The sequence below is a fragment of the Eublepharis macularius genome, chromosome 4 (genome assembly GCF_028583425.1).
Source record: "Eublepharis macularius isolate TG4126 chromosome 4, MPM_Emac_v1.0, whole genome shotgun sequence".
NCBI lineage: Eukaryota > Metazoa > Chordata > Lepidosauria > Squamata > Eublepharidae > Eublepharis > Eublepharis macularius.
Genome location: NC_072793.1, coordinates 58282963 through 58302902, shown reverse-complemented (window position 1 = coordinate 58302902; position 19940 = coordinate 58282963). Strand labels below are relative to the sequence as shown.

The 19940-nt window shown below is 43.6% G+C and overlaps 1 protein-coding gene across 1 annotated transcript; it reads left to right on the top strand.

Moving 5' to 3' along the window:
* The first annotated feature begins 1551 nt into the window (after nt 1-1551).
* KCNMB1 (potassium calcium-activated channel subfamily M regulatory beta subunit 1) lies at nt 1552-18373 on the top strand. Its single transcript, XM_054978197.1, has 5 exons — nt 1552-1669; nt 4951-5027; nt 10729-10903; nt 12836-13031; nt 17466-18373. Exons 3-5 carry the CDS (start codon nt 10767-10769, stop codon nt 17748-17750), a joined length of 618 nt encoding a protein of 205 aa, XP_054834172.1. The 5' UTR covers nt 1552-1669; nt 4951-5027; nt 10729-10766; the 3' UTR covers nt 17751-18373.
* The last annotated feature ends 1567 nt before the right edge of the window (nt 18374-19940 follow it).

Below are 19940 nucleotides of genomic sequence, written 5' to 3'. Positions count from 1 at the left end.
CCTCTCGTGTCCACTCAAACTTTAAGCTTTGCACTGGCTTAACTAGAGACCGCATTAAACTCTGACCAATCATATTGTGTTTACATTTCTCAGTTATAAATCCCTTTGCAATAACATTTGCTTCTGCTCAAGCTCCTCTTCTAACCCTTGAGTGCTCTCTAAATATTCAGTATTTAAATAGGAAGGTATGGGAACACAGGAACCTAAATCCCTGAAACATCTTTCGCCCTGTTCTTTTTTCTTTTTTTTCTTTTTTTGACAGCTAAATTTTCAAAGGAAATGAAGGCAATTTGCTTTTAAAATGTGGGTCTTTTGGAAAAACACCTTTTATGATTCTCTTGCCAGACATCTGGATCTATATTCTTATTAGAAAGATTCAGCAACAACTACACCTTTCCCCTAACTAGGACAAGAGTGTGGCTGCCAGGATTTAATAAGTGCAAAAATTGTGTTAAGCAAAAACCTTTGACCAAGGAATATGTGCATTATTTCATTCTTTTGTCAAGTCCATTCTCTTGACATGAGCTGCTTTCCTCCTCTCTGTGTCTTACAAGTCCAAATACATGAGCAAAAGCAAGAATCCCAGATAATGCATAATGAGATTCCATCTCTACAGGATCAGCAAGTTCATTTTCTACCAAGCTACCAAGTCCCTCCAAACAGCAGACATGTGGCCACTACAATGAGCTCCATGCTAGGAACTCAATTTCTAGGCATGTGGAAGACACGATAGGGAATAGAACAGTGGCACATGGTGAGAAGGAGCCTGGAAGGAGCCTGGTGTTCCCACTTCCACATTCTTTTCCTGACCTGAAGCAGCCTTAGGAGTCCCATTTGCCTTGCTGGGAAAATGTGTGTATCATGAAGTTTGGGAAACAGCACAGGGGAAGTCTTAAGCCCCTGCACTGTGTGTGCCCCTGTCTCAATGCAAGTCAGGCTGCTGCACACTTAAGAGTTGAGTTACCAGCACAGAACTTCAGGCATTTGTCAGTGAAAACTTCAGGCATTTGTCAGTGAAAACTTCAGGCATTTGTCAGTGTACACCATATGGACTTTTTAACATGAGAATTAAATCCTATGCAAAGTTACCCCACCTTGAGCCCATTGAAATCCATGTAATGTAAAAATTATAATGTGGTTAGATCTATTAAGTATAAAATAATATTAGGACATAATTTTGCAGTGATCTATTTTTCCAAAAAACCAGGTGCAGCTTAAAAGTTATATTTTGGTTGTAAAAGAGAGGCTACAGAATTTCCCCCCTCCTGTTTTAGGGATAAAAACCACTGCCTCTATTTGTTTAGTATACGAAACAGATTTCCTAGTGGACATCTTTACTGTCCCACTGTATTCCTTTAGCAAAAGTGAAGATGGCCTTACTAGTTTAAATTAATTTATTTATGACACTGTACATCCCCGCCCTGTAGCAATTAATCTTTAGAAGACTGCAATACTTCCATACCTTACCATTTATGGTCACAAATCTCATAACAAGGGAGCTAAGCTTAAAATCCAGCTCCAGCAATCGTTGCAAGGAAGTTGTATGGAACATATTTGCAGAGCTGTGGATTTGCTGCTTGGCTGTCAGCCTTTCATTCACTGCGACCTGTCAAAAGCCTAAACTATGTCATGATCTGCAAGCAAGGACCCGGCTAATCCCCCAAAGATCGTAAGTATTAATTTTGAAGGAGTGGAGCCCTTCCTCTGGGTGATCCAGGGTAGTTCTATGTATATTTACCAAGAAAAAAAAAAGATTTCTTGAACCATTTCTTCTATATAAATATGCAACAGATTGCGCAGAAGCATTATAAAAAGAAAATTAAAAGATGGACAAAGTCATAAAAAGAAATGTATTTCCTGTCTCTAATCTAAACCATACAGGAACCGGAACAAATGACCTGAATAATTTAGTAGTCATGATGTTAATTCCTTGTGAAAGACACAGTGGGTAGATAATACTATAAGGGACAATGTTTTTGTTTTAAGGAACATTCTTTGCTTCAGCAGCTAGTTGTTTTAAAGGTCTTGATGCATTTAATATCCACAATCCTATTTGTTTTCAGTAAAGTTTGCAGATATTTAGATATGGTCAGCATTGGGGTAACCTACCAAGAGAGCAAATATACCAAACTTTATAACAACTGCCAAGAGAACATAACAGAAGAGAGAAAAAGGAAAAGATTCCTGTAACCCCCCCTTCCAAAATTACAGTCTAATTTGTGACAGAGGGGGAGAGACTAGAATTAAAATTACATCTTTTAAATTTTTCTTATGTATGACATCTTAATTTTCACAGCATCTTCAATTTTGTAATTAACCAGAACATTAGCCTCTAAAGATTGGTTTCAGTCATATGATATGTCGTGAATATAGATTAATCCTTTTCTGAGAAAGTGACGGTGGGTAAAGTTAATATACTCTGTGAAAGTTTGTCTTTCCTGGTTGCATTTCTGGTAAGCATCACTTACCTCAATATTAACAAACATACCCTCCACTCCCTCACAAGTACCAAATATGTCACTACTGCATACATTTTTCTTATGATACTGATGTTGCATCTGTTGTATGAACAGGCTAACACATACAAACACTAGAAATGAATTTTCATGCAACCATCCCATATCAACAGAATAAACTTTGCAGAATCAGTATGGCTATAGACATCTAACAGCAACATGATTGGTTCCATAAATGCATGAATGATGGCAATGGAGTCTACAGCCTAGAAGGCACAATTTTAGGGATTCATTTGTGCCATAATTTAACCCCACATATGTTCCCAGGGTTGGCAGGTCCCCTAGGGGTCAAACCATGGGATGAGGCTGGGTGGATAATTATCGCACATGCATGTTCCCATGTCACCAAAAAATGACATCATTTTTAATGCAATGCAGAAACGACAGGTCACACCAGAGGCTGATTTTTAGAGAAATGGCCCATGGTGAGACCTATCATTTCTGCATTGCACCAGAAATGACATCATTTTCCAGTGACACAGGAGTGTGCACACCGATTTTGGCAGTGTGCCTCCTGGGCAGAGTGCATACTGTCAACCAGTTCCCCACACCTCCCCCCGCCCCACACCAGCCAGATAAGCAGTGATGGGGGACAACTAGCAAGTCAAGAGCTTAACTCTGAGAGTTAACTTGGATTAGATGGCAGTGCTCTTGAACAGGCAATGTTAATTAAGTTTCCTCACATGCCAGAGATTAGTGGAAAGGCTTCCAGGAGAACAAGTCCAAGCATCTCCATTTCTTTTCTGTAAATTAACCACAGCTATACAGAATTCATATGTAGAAGAAACTGAAGATATTGTTCAACATTCCATATCTGATTACTGAGATTGGTTTGGCCTAAAGGAAATGTAGCCAAGAAAAATGATTTAAAAAAGCTTATGGGAAAGGCTTTTCTCAACCTGAGACCCTGAAGAATCCTTGTTAGTCAGAGGACTCAGTACTGACCTAGATGGCACTATAAGGCAGCTCTATCCTACTATATAAAAGACTATGCGTATTCAGGACAACTCACTTCCTACTCTGGTGCACCACCAGAGAGCGCTGCAGTGGAGGAAAGCCCAGATGAGACCTCCAGAAACGCATTCAACCAACTGGTGTCAGGAGTGGAGCAGTTGGCAATGCCTGCCCCCTTCACCTGGCCGTGATCAGCCACACAGCAGGAGGAAATGCCCACCCCCCTTTACTCAGCCAGGATCAGAAGTGAAGCAGGTGGCAATGCTTGCCCCCTTCACCCGGCCAGGATCAGCTGTGGAACAGGTGACAATGCCCACCCCTTTCACCTGGCCAGGATCAGGAGCTTAGCATGAGGCAATGTCCATCCCCCTTCACTCAGCTTAGATCAGGTGCAGAACAGGAGGCAATGCCTGCCCCCCACTTCACCCAGTGGAGATCAGGTGCACAGTAGGAGGCAATGCCCATCCCTTCTTCACCCAGCCAGGATCAGGAGTGGAGCAGGTGGCAATACCCACCCTCACTTCACTGGGCCAGGATCAGGCATGGAGTAGGCAGCAAGTCCCGCCCCTTCACCCTGCCAAGATCAAGAGTGGAGCAGGTGGCAATGCCTGCCCCCCTGCCCCCAGCCATGATCAGTTCCGGAGTAGGAGGCAATGCCCACCCCCTATTCAACCGGCCAGGATCAGGCAGAGAGCAGGTCACAATGCCTGCCCCCCTTCACTTGGCCAGGATCAGGTGCAGAGGAGGTGACCATGCTCACCTTCATCTGGCCAGGATCAGTGATTGAGGAGGAGGGAATGCCCACCTCCCCACCCTCCCCTTTCTAGAGCCCGTTGTATTTTTCCCCACAATGGGTTTTATTGCTAGTATGTTCATAATCCCTTTTTCAAAGTCTCAGCCCATGCCATTCATGGAAAAGGGACTAGCCCTACACAGTTGCAGACCCTCATTTGCTCTCCGGAGAAACTAACTGCAGATGGAAAATCCCTACAATTTGTGACAAACATTGGCCACAGCTTAATTCCGGACACAGAAAGCTTTTTATTTACATAGATATTTAGCAACTAGGAATTCATTTGCTACCAATTAAATGCTTATTTATTACACTCTTTATAATAAATAGGCAATTAATTACTAAAATTATTTCATTAGCATTTTATTACTGCTGTAATAGAATGGATTACATGATCAAAAAAAAGTCAGCATAAATACCCAAAGGAAAAAGGAGCAAGGCCAGAAAGGAGAAAAAGCCATTCATCACATTTAAGTTTCCATGTCCACCCTCACTTCACTGGGCCAGGATCAGGCATCGTCCTGATCCTGTTTAAATTTTAATAACATTTAAACAAGGGAACTATAACTTTCTGAGCACACATGAAGTTGCCTTATATTGAGTCAGACCATTGACTTATTTAGCTCTCCAGGGTCTTAGGCAAAGGACTTTCATATCATTATTTTTATTTATTTATATTATTTATAGTCTGCCTTTTTCACTGTGACCCAAGGTGGATTAAACCTGAGCTCTGAGAAGGAGAGGGGAGGGGAGCTGCTGGAGTGGTGAGTCTTTTTCTGTTGCCTTCCTTGGCTGCTGGGGGAGTTTGCGGGGATTGCTGTGGGGGGGGGGCAGTGTTTGGGGCTGCGTGGGTGTGTAGAGCCTGCTGTAGAGTGGTGCGGGTTGGAGTGAGTGTTTCTGTTTGTCTTTTTGCCTGAGTTAGAGCTGATTGCAGAGGGGATTTGCTACTAACTGGAGAGTGTCTGTTTTGCCTGGGGCTAACTGCTGGTCCCACCCTCTGCTGAGTGATTCTTGATTGAATTAGGCTGTTCCTCACCAGAGGCGCATCACAGCCATCTGGGCTCTGAGAAGGAAAGGGAGCTGCAGCTAGAAGAATACTCTTGGAATATACTTGAGAGGCAATGATGTCAACAGAAGGCCCCTTTCCAGTCACTTGCATGGAGTGTGCCATATTTGTTTTCCTCCCGGAAGAGAAGGCAGACTTCACTTGTTAGAAGTGTAAGCTGGTCAAGCTTTTGGAGGAGAAGATTCAGAGTCTGGAGGAGAGGATCACCACCCTTCAGGAAATTAAGGAAGGGGAGGATTTTATTAAGAAAAGCCTGGGGGCTCTGCACAAGCATGAAGAAATAAGTCCAAGAGAAGAAGGAAGAGTCCATCTCCCATCTGAGCCTCCTCTCAGTTCTTCAGTACAAACCAGAAGACATGGACTAAGGTGACACTCTGGTCCATTGGAGGTCAAGAATTGTTTTGAGGTGTTTGAGATGATGACAGAGATGAGAGTGGAAGGAGAACCACAAAAACCTGGAGGAGGGAGTGAAGAGGACATGGAGGCACATGGAAGTGGAAGAAAACAGAAGGTGGTGGTCATCAGGGACTCTCTGCTGAGGGGTATGGAACATCATATGTCCATCCCAGATCCCCTACTCTGAGAGATGTGTTGCTTGCCATGAGCCAGAATTCAGGATATTACAAGCCGACTGCCAAAACTGATCAGACTGACTGATCAGTACCTGTTTGTGCTGGTTCACGTGGGAACAAGTGACATGGCTGAGAATACCATCACAAGAATTAAAGAGGACTATGAAGCTCTTGGAAGGCAGTTGAAGACAATGGGGGCACAGGTGGTATTATTTTCTATCCTTCCTGTCAAAGGAAGAGGAATGCAAAGGGAGAAGACCATACTCGAGGTGAATCGGCTGAGGTGGTGGTGCTGGCAGGAGCGCTTTGGGTTCTGGGACCACGGGAGAAGTTTTCTTAGAGAAGGCCTTCTAGCACATGATGGGCTGCATCTCTCAAGGTCAGGGAAGAAAATGTTTGGAAAGAACCTGGAGAGCTTCATCAGGAGAGCTTTAAACTGATGCCGCAAGGGGAAGGGGATGATCAACATGGTGATTTCAATGAAGAAGTGATAACAAGTGGGGCCCACCTGGGTAGGGCAGATCAAACAAAGGTTAAAGGCTACAAGTGCCAATATACCAATGTCCGGAGTATGGGTAATAAGAAGGAAGAGCTTGAGCTTCTCTTGCAAACAGAGGGCTACGATATAGTAGAAATGACTGAGACTTGGTGGGATGATTCCCAAGACTAGAATGTGGTAGTAGATGGGTACGAGTTGTTCAAGAAAAACCGGAAGGGTAGAAGAGGGGGCAGAATGGCATTGTATGTGAGGAGAGGGCTTGATTGTCAGGAAGTTCTGGAGAATATGGTTGACAACCCAGTGGAAAGTATACAGGTGGAAATAAGGGGAGGAAGGACAAAGGGTATTGTTGTTGGAGTCTGCTACAGACCTGCCTGACCAGGGAGAGGAAATGGATATAGCCCTCCTTGAACAGATTGGTAGAGTACCCAGACATCAGAACCTTATAATTATGGGTGACTTCAACTTCCCCAATGTGTGCTGCGAGACAAGCTCAGCAAAGCGACAAGAATCACGCAACTTCCTGACCTGCCTGGCTGATAACTCCCTTTTTCAAATGGTGGAGGAAGCTACAAGAGGCTTGGCCATACTAGACTTAATATGGGAAGAATTGGTAGATTGGGTAAAGGTGGTAGGGCCTTAGGGGGAACTGACTATGTCCTCCTTGAATTCCAGTTGCTGTGGGGGGCCAAGAAAGTTCGTAGCCAGACTCGTAGGTTAGATTTTCATAGGGCTGACTTCAATGAACTCAGAGGCTTGATGAGAGTCATTCCATGGGGAAGTGTGCTAGAAGGGAAAGGAGGAAGTGAATGGTGGGCTCTTCTTAAACATGAGCTTTTGCAAGCTCAATCCCTCACTATTCCAGCAAGACGGAAACATGGTAAGGGCTCCAAAAAACTGATGTGGATGAACAGAGAGCTCCAGAATAAGCTAAGGGAGAAAAAGGAAATGTTCAGGAAATGGAGAGAAGGACAGACATCTAAAGAGGAAAAAATGAAGGTTACTAGGTAGTGTAGATCAGCCATCAGAGAAGCCAAAGCTCAGTATGAGCTGGGTCTGGACAGGGGGGCTCGCTACAATAAGAAAAACTTCTACAGATATATGAGAAGCAAACGTAAGGTAAAAGAGGCAATTGGACCGCTGTCGGGAGTGGAAGGGGAAACTCTGATGGAGGACAGAGAAAAAGCAGACAGGCTTAATGACTTTTTTGCCTCTGTTTTCTCCCTGAAGAACTTGAGCACATGTAGAGATGGTAGTAGACACAACAGGACACCTGGGTGTCTAGTTGACATTGGCAGAGAGGTTGTGGAGAGGCACCTGGCTGCACTAGATGAATACAAATCCTCTGGGCCAGATGGTGTGCACCCGAGAGTCCTCAAAGAACTTTACAGAGAACTTGCAGAGCCTCTGTCCATCATCTTCAAGGCCTCCTGGAAGTCTGGAGATGTGCTGCAAGATTGGAGAAGAGCAAATGTTATCCCAATCTTTAAGAAAGGGAAGAAGGAAGACCTCGGAAACTACAGGCCGGTCAGTCTGACCTGTTGCTGGGAAGATATTAAAGCAGATTTTAAAGGAATTTATCTTTAAGCATCTGAAGGTCCACTTAGTGATCCGGGGAAGTCAACATGGTTTTGTCCCCCACAGATCTTGTCAGACCAACCTGGTTTCCTTCTTTGATCAAGTAACGAGCTTACTGGATCGTGGGAACTCTGTCAATGTGATTTACCTGGATTTCAGTAAAGCTTTTGATAAGGTTCCCCATAATATTCTAAGGAGTAAACAGGAAGATTGCAGACTGGACTATAGGACAGTTCAGTGGATAGGAAACTGGTTAGAGGACCGCACCCAAAGAGTGGTGGTCAATGATGTTTCATCAGATTGGAGGGAGGTGTCCAGTGGGGAGCCGAAGGGCTCAGTTTGGGGCTCAGTATTTTTCAATATTTTTATCAATGATCTGAATGAAGTGGTAAATGGGCTACTCATTAAATTTGCTGATGATACCAAATTGGGAGGAGTGGCAAACACCCAAGAAGATAGAGTTAAAATTCAACAAGACCTGAATACTCTGGAGAAGTGGGCGGTTGTGAACAGGATGCAATTCAGCATAGATAAATGCATAGTATTACATCTGGGCCACAAAAATGTGAAACACAAATACAGGATGGGGGATACAGTTCTGGGTAGTAGTGTATGTGAAAGAGATCTTGGGGTAAGAGTGGACTGTAAACTAAATATGAGCAGTCAGTGTGATGCGGTGACAAAAAAGACAAACTCAGTCCTGGGTTGTATCAAAAGGGCCATTGCATTGAAATCACAGGAAGTCATCGTCCCTCTCTATACTGCCTTGGTCAGGCCGCAACTGGAATACAGTGTGCTGTTCTGGATGCCTCACCAAAAAGGATGTGGACAAAATTGAGAGGATGCAGATGAGAGTGACGAGAATGATCAGAGGTCTGGAGACTGAGCCCTACTAGGAAATGCTGAGGGCCTTGGGAATGTTTAGTTTGGAGAAGAGGAGGATATGATTGCTTTCTTTAAATATTTGAAAGGCTGTCATTTGGAGGAGGGCAAGGAGCTGTTCCAGTTGGCAGCAGAGGATAGAACTCAAAGCAACGGGCTTAAATTACATGCAGTAAGGTACCTACTGGATATTAGGAAAAACTTTTTCACGGTTGGAGTAGTTCAAAGGTGGAATCAGCTGCCTAGAGAGGTGGTGAGCTCACCTTCACTGGCAGTTTTCAAGAAGAGGCTGGATGAATATTGGTCAGGGATGCTTTAGGCTCATCCTGCATTGGGCAGGGGGTTGGACTAGAAGGTCTGTATGGCCCCTCCCAACTCTGTGATTCTGTGATTCTGTGAAATAGTGTAAGTCCATGCTATTCAATAAAAATGCAATAGGGTATGTATAACAGCAATTTGAAAAGAAGCATAAATTCGAGTACAGAAATGAAACAATGCTGAAACAAAATGTAAGCAATTTCTTGTGATTGATTAAATGATGTGGGAACTACCTAGTAGAAGCATAAATGATGTAGGAACTACCAGTAGGAGCACACCTAGTAGGGACATGGTCACATGGAATTATTTCTCACAAGGGTTTTTCTCCCATGTGATGGCTCTCATTCCTGCTGTTGTCAGATACAAATTCTGAGAGGCTGATCTAAGAAAGCTTCCTTCTCCCTCAAAATTTTAACACACAATACTTTATCAATTGTCATTTTAGCCATATTTTTATTATTTATTTTATTTATGTAATTTATGATCCACCTTTCTCACTGAGAATCAAGGTGGATTACATAGCATAAGATTAGTACAATCAGTATCAAGGACAATTTCATAAACAATGCCATAGGGTAAATAAACACAAGTTTACAGTCCAAGTCAAATAGAATCTTATGTGGTGTTAAATTAATCACTTCCATTGAAAGTAATTGATCCTGAGAATGCCCTTCTAGAACAAATATGTATTCAATCTCACTGTAGGTGAACACTTAAAACTTGTCATCAATGATCTCCGCTGTATTTCAAACATACACGCTGTTTTACCAGTGTTGAGCCAAGTACCTTAACAGTAAATAATGGACATGCCTCATCAAGAAGCAATAAAGTCATGAATCACTGATTACTTCAGCAAATAAACTGCCAGTTCAGTTTAGTTTAGTTTATTGTTACGATCTGAGATAGAAGTAACTGCCAATTCATGACAGCTGTCTCACATCCATAGATACTGCTTTTTATTTAGTACATTTTTATTTTCCACACCTTCCTCCAAGGAAGGAAGGAAGGAAGGAAGGAAGGAAGGAAGGAAGGAAGGAAGGAAGGAAGGAAGGAAGACAGAAAGACAGAAAGACAGAAAGACAGAAAGACAGAAAGACAGAAAGAAAGAAAGAAAGAAAGAAAGAAAGAAAGAAAGAAAGAAAGAAAGAAAGAAAGAAAGAAAGAAAGAAAGAAAACACCCAATGAGTGTCAGGGCTGAGTGTTGATTTAAACCCAGGTTTCTCCACTGCTGCTCCAATGCCCTATACCACTGGATCCTCAATAAACTAAGGGGGTCTGAGCATCTGACTTTTGATTTCTAATCCTGGAGTGTATCAGTAGGAGCACACCTAGTAGGGACATAGTCACATGGAATTATTATCCTAAATTACAATTGGTATTGCATGTTTACTGCATGTTGTTGGGTTGTTTTTGAAGCTTCAATTTCAGGAAAGCAAATATTTGCAGGTTTCAAAAGATCAAAACTAATTATGCAGGTTCTCCAAGATGAGGATGTATTTCAAATAACAATAAACTATGTTACTTCTATTGGGCTTCCCCCCCCCCTTCAGAGATAAGGACTACAGAACCTGTCTCATCACAATAAACCATGTTGGGGAAGAAGCTGGTGGCTGGACAGAAGCATGGGGAAACCAGGGCGCTCTTCCTGGGCTTAGGAATGGTGGCATGCTCAGCGCTGATGTACTACTTTATTGGAGTCACCATTGTGCCAAAATACAACAGAAGGTAACAAATTGTTTAGTGTGCATAAATGTGACTTCTTCAGCATTTGGAACATTCCCTTATTATTTTAATAGTAGGTCTGTGCATTCTGAGTCCTAAAGCAGTAGCTGGCTAAGTCTATTTGAAAAAAGTTTAAATGGCATAACAGCCCCAATTCAGCATTCCTAAACAGTGAGCTGGCACCTCTCCCCTCCACCATGCACCTGAAAGAATATGGTACATAGACAGTCCACACAGAAGCCAAAACAATAATCCTACTTGCAGGATTTTGCTACTTGAAAGGGGAGATTAAAAATAGATCTCTCCATGAATCACATTGTGTGATCTTTTAGTTTTACGGGATACGGCACAAAAATTGCCTGACGAGCCCAGTAGAAGTATTTGCAACTCATGCCATGAACAGCTACGGACATTAAACCTCTTTTTTGGAGAAAAAAACAATTCTACTAGCAAGAAGTGTTATCCATACTCATCTTTGTTGCTAATAGGAAAGCAAGCTAGTTGTGGAGCAAGGGGGAGTAAAACCACCACCACCACGCTAATCTGGCACGCTCGCTCTTTTTCTGGGTGGTGATGGTTGTACTATCTCATCTTTATGGTCAGATTTCTCTCTTCCTGGCAGCTGCTCATGTGCTAATATAGGGGAGCAGAAACTGCAGAGATGAACGGGGTTGTTGGAGAGGGAGGACCCTTTACTTCCACACCTGGTATGGGGTCTGCAGCTCAGGGCAGGTTGTAGCATAGACATGCTCCAGTGCCTGAGAAAGTGGCTATTGCACAGTGGGAGCCACTTGCCACCCACCTGCCTTGCTTATTTTTCTTGAACAGGAGGGCAGGTGCCACATTGTGGAACAGTGCCCAGAATAGCCACACGTATCATGTCAAAGAGCCAGATGTAGCTTGGGAGCCACTGAGTATCACCACTAGAGATGGGCACGATCCGCATTACGATCGAAAAAATCCACGATAATGGCAATCGCGCGATCAGGACCCGGCGGATCGTGCTCGGGCATGGCCAACGATCCAGTGGTCAGGAGGGGGGCTGGATTGGGGCGATCGTGCTCGGATTGGGAAGCCAGACACTCAGGCGCCAGCAATCTATTCCCCTGGCAATGGAGCCAGGGGAATGCCTGAGCTGTGTTTTCCCTCCTTCTGTCACCCTGGAAACCCGAATGGAAGCCCAGCTTGCCTTGATCAGCAGGGCTTCCTTCCAACCACGGAGCAGCAAAGCAGTCACCAGCTGGGAGAAGACACCCAGGGGAGGGAGGGGGAAGGGGGTATTCTGTAGCCATGGGCACTCCAATCTCATCCCTGCAAACCCTGATAGGCAGCTCTGACGGCCAAACACAGACAGCCAAACACCAACACATATGCCGCTGGCATCAGCCACCGTTCCTGTATCGCTGGGAACAGTGGGATGCCCCTCCACTTTGGCCTCCACGATCCACGGATTGGAAAAGGGAGATGATTGTTGTGTATTGTTAATTCGGGATCGTTGTCGGCGCCAATCCACGATCAGCTTGATCAGTATTTTTTTTTGGATCGTGCCCACCTCTAATCACCACTCTAATTTATATATTTATATTAAATTTTAAAACATGATAATGATAGATACTATAGAATTAGAGCCTATAAAGGAACAGAAAAGTGCAACAGCATTGAATTTGTTAAGTTTATAGCATAACACAGTACAGAATTCGCAGAAAATGTTAGCATCTGTGTTCCTTTGAAGTACTCCCTTTATTGAGTTTGCAAGAGGCAACATTTGAAAATATTAACAAGATTTCAATTCTATTCTATGTCACTCCATTTTGCCATATGAAATATCAAAATAAACAGACATGTAGGGTCTTAAAACATACACAAACCTCTGGAAAGTGGAGATAGATATGCAACATTTTAAAACAGCACAAAAAGTCTCATTTGTTTTTGCAGCATCTGGACCAAAGAAAGCATATGCAAACTGATGAAAGCCAGCATCAAAGAAAAAGTCTATTGCTTATTCAATGAGGACTCTGGAGAGGAGAATATTTTTCGCTATCCTTGCCTAGAAGTCCAGGTCAATTTGACTGTCATAAGACAGGTGGTAATGCTGTATTACACAGAAGATACCTGGACAAGAAATCCCAAGGTTTGAGTGCCATTCATTAGATACACTTTTTAGATCTCTAATTCCAGGTATTTAATTGAAGGAACAGCCCTAAACCTAGAGGTATAGGTGCTGTAAAATGTTATTCCTGGTTTGGGGAGGGGGGGCACAAGTAAAAGTCCATTGGAATTTCTGCCTCCAGCCAAAGTTTTCTACCACTAAATTAAGTAACACAGAGTGACAGACAACATACTCTAGTCAGACAACTGTCCCTAGGCAAGTTTTGCTGCACGTAGACCAGAGAGTACAGATGAAAGGTAGAATTTCTGGAAGAATGTACATTTTGTGCTTGATTATGCAGCAGTTGGTGGAATCTCACTAATTGCAAAATCTGGCCAAGCAGCAAATTGCAGCACTTCATTGGTATATGTATATGCTTTGTGAGAAATATATATCACCCCGATGGCATCTTCTGATACAAGTTCTCACATAAACATTTGGACCAACATACATGCTGAGAGCCATTTAAACGTCTGAGGCTGCAGAAACTACCTACATGATAGTGGTTTAACCAACCTGCATATAGGCACCTTCCCATTTGAAATTAAGGAAGTTGCCAGAGTAGGTATGTTGGTTGGTGCCTCAGAGCCAAGCTACAAGTGACGCCTTACACAGGTTGGACACTTGTCAGCTTCCCTCAAGTTTTGATGGGAAATGTAGGCGTCCTGGTTTTACAGCTTGGCTCTCCATTACAGCTGCAAGACCTGGATGCCTACATTTCCCATCAAAACCTGAGGGAAGCTGACAAGTGTCCAACCTGTGTCAGGCGTCACTTGTAGCTTGGCTCTCAGTGCTTAGATTTAAATTGTGCTCATCTTTGGCCCCAACCAAAAACTAGCAACATTTGTTAGTAAAATTCAACAAACAGGTCAACTAGCAGACAAAATAGGTGAGATGAAAATGCTCACAATTTTTTTAAAAAAATGTATCACTGTGCATTCCTGTATATCCAATATCCAGAAGGAAAGCAGACACTTTCAAATTCAATTCACACAGCTATTTCCCAAAGGCTGGCCTAACACACTGAAAAGAAACACTTTTCAACAAAGAGAAGAATTATTTTTTTAGGTTGAGCCATTTTACAAACCAATTTATTTGGATTCAGATATCTCCTGATTAGTTTTGATACCATACAGTAACTCATAAACTAGCAGGAAATCATTCTATTTACATTGCAGAGCTAAAAGTCCCTAGACAAATGAGCAATATAGCCAATTTTCCTAATAGAAAGCTCAACAACTGCTTCATGGTCAGTGTAAATAGTTGCATACATATTTTGCCTTGGCCAACAAGCACAATTAAGAAGAGAGATGTTTGCCCAAGAGTTCTTATGATTAACTTATTTTAAAGTAGTGTTATGCAGTTCTCCCTCAGATACTCAGTACTTAGTTCCTACATTTAGGAGACAGGATTTTTTAATGTGTACATAAATTACATAAAATACTGCATATAAATTGCTGCAATGAGTTTGACTCTAAGCTGAAATATAACATCCAGGGGGAAATCAATTGCTGTTCATCTATATTGGAATTATTTGTTAAGAATGACCAACGATTACTTGTAGACTCTCTTACAACAACATATCGGACAGTTATACACACAAGGCATCAAATTTACTGAGATCGCAAAGTGTTTCATAGCTTTCCTTCTCTGACACAGAGCTTTGATATTTATATAGCGTTTCCCCTATACTCTTAAAATAATGTCTACAGTTAATACTTGTAACAACTCTAAAATACAGGTACTTGAACACTTGCTGGTTCAGCTCACATCCCATTTGCTGGTTGTGAACAGGGAGCCAATTTTTTAAGGATCTGCTCATCTAGTTATTTCACTGTATTCATTCCTCACACAGCAGCAGGGCCAGCACAACCATTGAGGCCAGGTAGGCGGTGGCCTCGGGCGTGAGGGCACTGGAGAGGCGGCGGAGGGGGTGTCGGGGGGCGGAGGCATGCACAGCGGAGCTGATGTGACTGGGCTGCAGCTGCTGCTGCAGCCAGCCAGCCAGCCCCGTGCCACCGCCGCTGCCGCCACACGCCCCAGCCGGGTGCAGAAGCCGTGACCCGCTGCTGGGGTGGCACGCGGAGGCTGCTCCATGCTCCGCACGCCACCCCAGCAGCAGCCTGACGGCTTCTGCGCCCGGCTGGGGCATGTGGTGGCGGTGGCACGGGGCTGGCTGGCGGCAGCAGCAGCTGCAGCCAGCCACACCAGCTCTGCTGCGCGCTCCTCCGCCCCGACACATCCCAGCCAGGCGCAGAAGCCATCAGGCTGCTGCTGGGGCAGCGTGCGGAGCACGGAGCAGCCTCCACACACCATCCCAGCAGTGGCTCGCGGCTTCTGCGCCTGGCTGGGGCGTGTGGTGGCAGCGGCGGTGGCACGGGGCTGGCTGGCTGCAGCAGCAGCTGCAGCCCAGTCACATCAGCTCCGCTGTGCATGCCTCCGCCCCCATACACCCCAGCCGGGCGCAGAAGCCGTCAGGCTGCTGCTGGGGTGGCATGCGGAGCATGGAGCAGATTCCGCGTGCCGCCCCAGCTATCCTGCGCTGCATGATGACGTCATCGCACAATGATGTCATCACACAGCCCGTGGCGTGTGCGCGTGCTCTGCGCGCGTGTGCACGAGTGGCTGCAGGCGCCAGAAACTCTGGCGCTGGCCCTGCACAGCAGTACAATACAATTGACTTTTCACACTGCTGCAGCCTTCTTTTTTTCTCTCCCATGTCCCTGGAGGGCTTTTTGAATATTTTATAAGCTATTAGGAATTGCTATTAGGAATTAAGGTTCTAATAATCTATTGCTGTGATCTCTGAAGTCTAGGTTTGCTTTAAAAACAAAAAAACCCCAAATAATCCCCCCTTTTTTTGCTGAGATATAAAAGGGAAAGTGCAGACAGCGTATTTCCCCTTATAACTCAGCAAGTAAAGGGGCTAGAGACATCATCGCTCAATTAAATGGGATCATGATGGGAAATCGTGCTATGAAGACACCATTGTGCCATGAGTTTTGCGCAATTTTCTGGAGGGTTTACAGGCATGTGAAAACGGCCACTGCCTGCCTCTGAGCATTTACAGAGTGAAATTCTGAAACCTTGTACTACTTCCTGTCCTTCCCCTCCTCTCTTCCAATTCCTCTTTGATCAAAAAGGAATTTATTAGACACTAACTCCAAAATTATAACAAAAGGGAAAGAAAGGAGTTGTTGGATTTCTGGGAGAAACTGAGTAAAGAAGAATGAAATTTCTCTTAACAACTCTAACAGGATCCCAATTTAAATGGGAAGTTGGTGGGATGGCAGGTCCCATGAATATGTAATTTTAACCTACTTGGCATCTTATTTATGTTGACCTTTCACCATATAATTTAACCTTTCTCTTGCCACCATACTTGTTACTTCCAAATCTGTTTGCCTGGACTCAATACTCCTGAAAAAGATGTGTGTGGTGGGAGAGAAGAAGAAATCACAGGTTCTTTATGCTTGTCCAGTGAAAGCTTTGTTAACCACCATCAGTGTAGAATGGAGCTTGCCAGTTACTTGAATACACTGATTAACAAAGATCATGACAATGCCCACCAATCAGCAAAGACTCCACTGCCCACCCACCCCCCACACTGAGGCTCCCAGTCAAGAAGTATAGTCAGGCTTGTCCCCCTGGTGGGTGAATAGAAAGGCCAGGGAATAACACCAGACCTGCAGTGGGAAGCCATGGAAGCTGCCAAAGCTTGACCATGGCTGGAGACTATCAGTCACTTTAGCCAGCGGGCGAAGCCATGCAATGCTGTGGGTGGTTGGGAGGCAATGATAATAGGGAGGGTGACACATGGCATGGACTGAGCCCCAGAAAGACCAGAGGCAGAGCTCGATCCCCATCTATTCTGAGGCTTCACAGGGGTGATGCAACCTCATGCAGTGCCCATTCCCGATCAGGGAAAGATGGAGAGTTTGGCAATATGGTCCCAGATGCACTGCTCACAAGCTGCTGCCTGGCAGTGTGAACTCATCACTGGGCAACGGGACAGCAGCATTTGCCAGTTGATTGTTTTCCAGATAACCAAATGCTGGATAAATAGGGGTTGCATTGTTAATACTTTCTTCAAAAGCAGCACACACTGATTGCTTCAACGCTTCATGCTCACCCTGATATCACTCAGTGATCAAATACTGAAGAGCGTATTTACAAAAGTTTACATTTGAGTGTACATTCTAGTATTTCCTTCAGAGACACTGCTCTGGGTGTCACTGCTTTAGCTATCAGGAACATGAGAACCAGAGAAAGTAATCATTCTTTTATGGGACCCCACAGAGTACATTGTTCTCATTTCAGTGGCAAGTTAAAACTTATCTGTACGTGAATTTCTTTTTCAGAGACTTTAAAATTTGCCATTCACTGACATCCTGTTTAATGTGTCTGTTCTTGCAGTGCTCCTACATTCCTAGCAACCTGGAGGATTATACTCAAGTCCAAAAGCAAGTGGAAAATATAACAAACTGGTTCAGAGAGAACAAGAGATTTCCTTGTTTTTATGACCCCTCAAGAGAAGAATCCAGTGTTATTTTGACACGATTGTACCCTCCAGATGGTCTTGTCTTAACTTTTCTTTGGCCAACTTTAATGATGACTGGTGGAATCTTTATCATCATCTTGGTCAAAATAAGTCAATATTTGTCAGTATTCACTGCCCCAGAAAACGTAAGAGGTATATAGTATAACATCACTCTTCATTTCATGTTCACTTACCTGCATCTCAGGGAAGCTAGACAATCTCTCACATTTATACACTGTGGACTAACAGGAAACACAGAAAATTCATAGCTGGAAGCTATTCAAACAATATTTCTTGAGACACAATTATTTTGGATTTGACAAGACTTGCAGAGACATGGAACATTCACACTTTTAGTTCAGTATTATGTTGTGGTCAGAAGTGAGTTACTTGAACAATAGCTGTTGAACTTGTGTATTTCCACAGAACACTTAACCAATAGAGCTAAAGCAGCAGTTTGCACAAGCCAGCTTGGTACAGAGACAAGTCTGAGTTTTTTATGAAGCTGTCTGAAGGCTTTATAAAAAAAAGTTTATCAGCCTCAAGAAAAATACCTGTTTCACAAAACATAATAACAGATTCCACAGAAATTCTTACGCAAAAAAAATAGGGACTTTTGTTGGACTGAAATGCTAGTTATGTGAGCAGTTAGATATTATCGGCTTAGTCAAAATGGTGTATGGAACTGGCAATTGACCATTTTAACTGACTCATCATCAAGTCCTCCAGTAGCAGGAGGAGGAGTTGGGAACACTACATTCAGGGCTTTTTTTCAGCTGGAACACAGTGGAACGGAGTTCCAGAACCTCTTAAAAATGGTCACATGGCTGGTGGCCCTGCCCCCTGATCTCCTGACAGAGGGGAGTTTAGATTGCCCTCCGCGCCACTGGTGCGGAGGGCAATCTAAACTCCCCTGTCTGGAGATCAGGGGGCGGGGCCACCAGCCATGTGACCATTTTCTCCGAGGGCAACCCACTGAGTTCCACCACCTCTTTTCCCAGAAAAAAAGCCCTGACTACATTCATGTATGTGAGCACATACATACCCATATTTCTTCAGGATCAGGCCTCTCCAGCCCACTAATGGGAGTATAATGGTAACATGTGATCTGTGTCTTTTAAAATGATGCTTGGGCTTTAACTGCTTCTTCTTAAAACACGCATTTGGCCAATCCTTGAGGTTCCAGAATGATTGAACATTGTGAGTAACAGTCACACACATTTGCCTATCATTAACAAGGACTGCTTACAGCACTTAAGAATTTCATACTTTCATAACATTTAAATTGCCCTAATTAGCATACATCTCTCTTTTTGTTATTCTTCTAGTAGACCAATTAATTCATTTTCTAATTTTACAACATGATGGATAAATGAACCTCTCATACGAATTGCATAAGAAGGGATCTATCCCACTCTAAGATGTGACTCTCTGTCCTGAATCCAGAATGTAAAGCTGCACATGGCCACACAGTAACAGTGGGAGATTTCAGGTTGCTCTCTAAGTCTACTGTATGAACCTGAATGCAAGGGTTGTTGTTCCGTAGAGCAGCTTTAGTCCAAATGCATTAAGTCACTACTGCTGCTGCAGCAGATTGTTACTGAGAGAAGTCAGTAAAAAAACTACCCATTGCAGCAGTAGAAATGACAGGAGTAAACTACACTAAGCCATTAGTTCAATAATGCAAAAAAGCACCTGAGTGAAAAAGCACCACAGATATCTAAACACAGGCTTAGCAAAAAGAACATAGGATTCTACACTTCACTGGGCAACATACTAATTGGTGCTCATATGCACATGAAAAAAACCCTTCAGGACTGCAGCATCTCCCCCCTCCATGTTCATATTCAGGGCCAAAAGAAAAGGTTTCTGCACAAAGTCTCACATATATCCCTGCCCTGCCACACTTATCCTTAGTGCTACAGGCATTGTGTCTGTCAGTTTTTCCTTATCTGCAACTTCAGAATTCCTTAAGATGGGCTTCTTCCTTGGGCATTGTAGGGATCACAGGCATATCATGATATTACATGATCCCACGAGCAATTAAGTTTAGCTGGAAGAGCTTAAGAGTGACCTATCCTTTCATAATCTTCCCCTTTTAAATCTTCTGGAAGCTGGTGCTTCAGTAAAGCTATTTTGTATCTTAAACAAACAAAACCACAAGCAGTCCTAAAGTCCTACAGCAGGCAGGTCCCCCTCCCCTGCAAAGCCAGCTTCTGCCCATTACTTGTAGTCCTGTATATAACTTTGGGTGCAATTCTATTTTCAAAAAAGCCAAAAGGAGTCATCAGGCACAAGAAGATGGGCCTTCCTGTTGAAAGCAATCTGTAGCAAATAAAGCACACTCATTT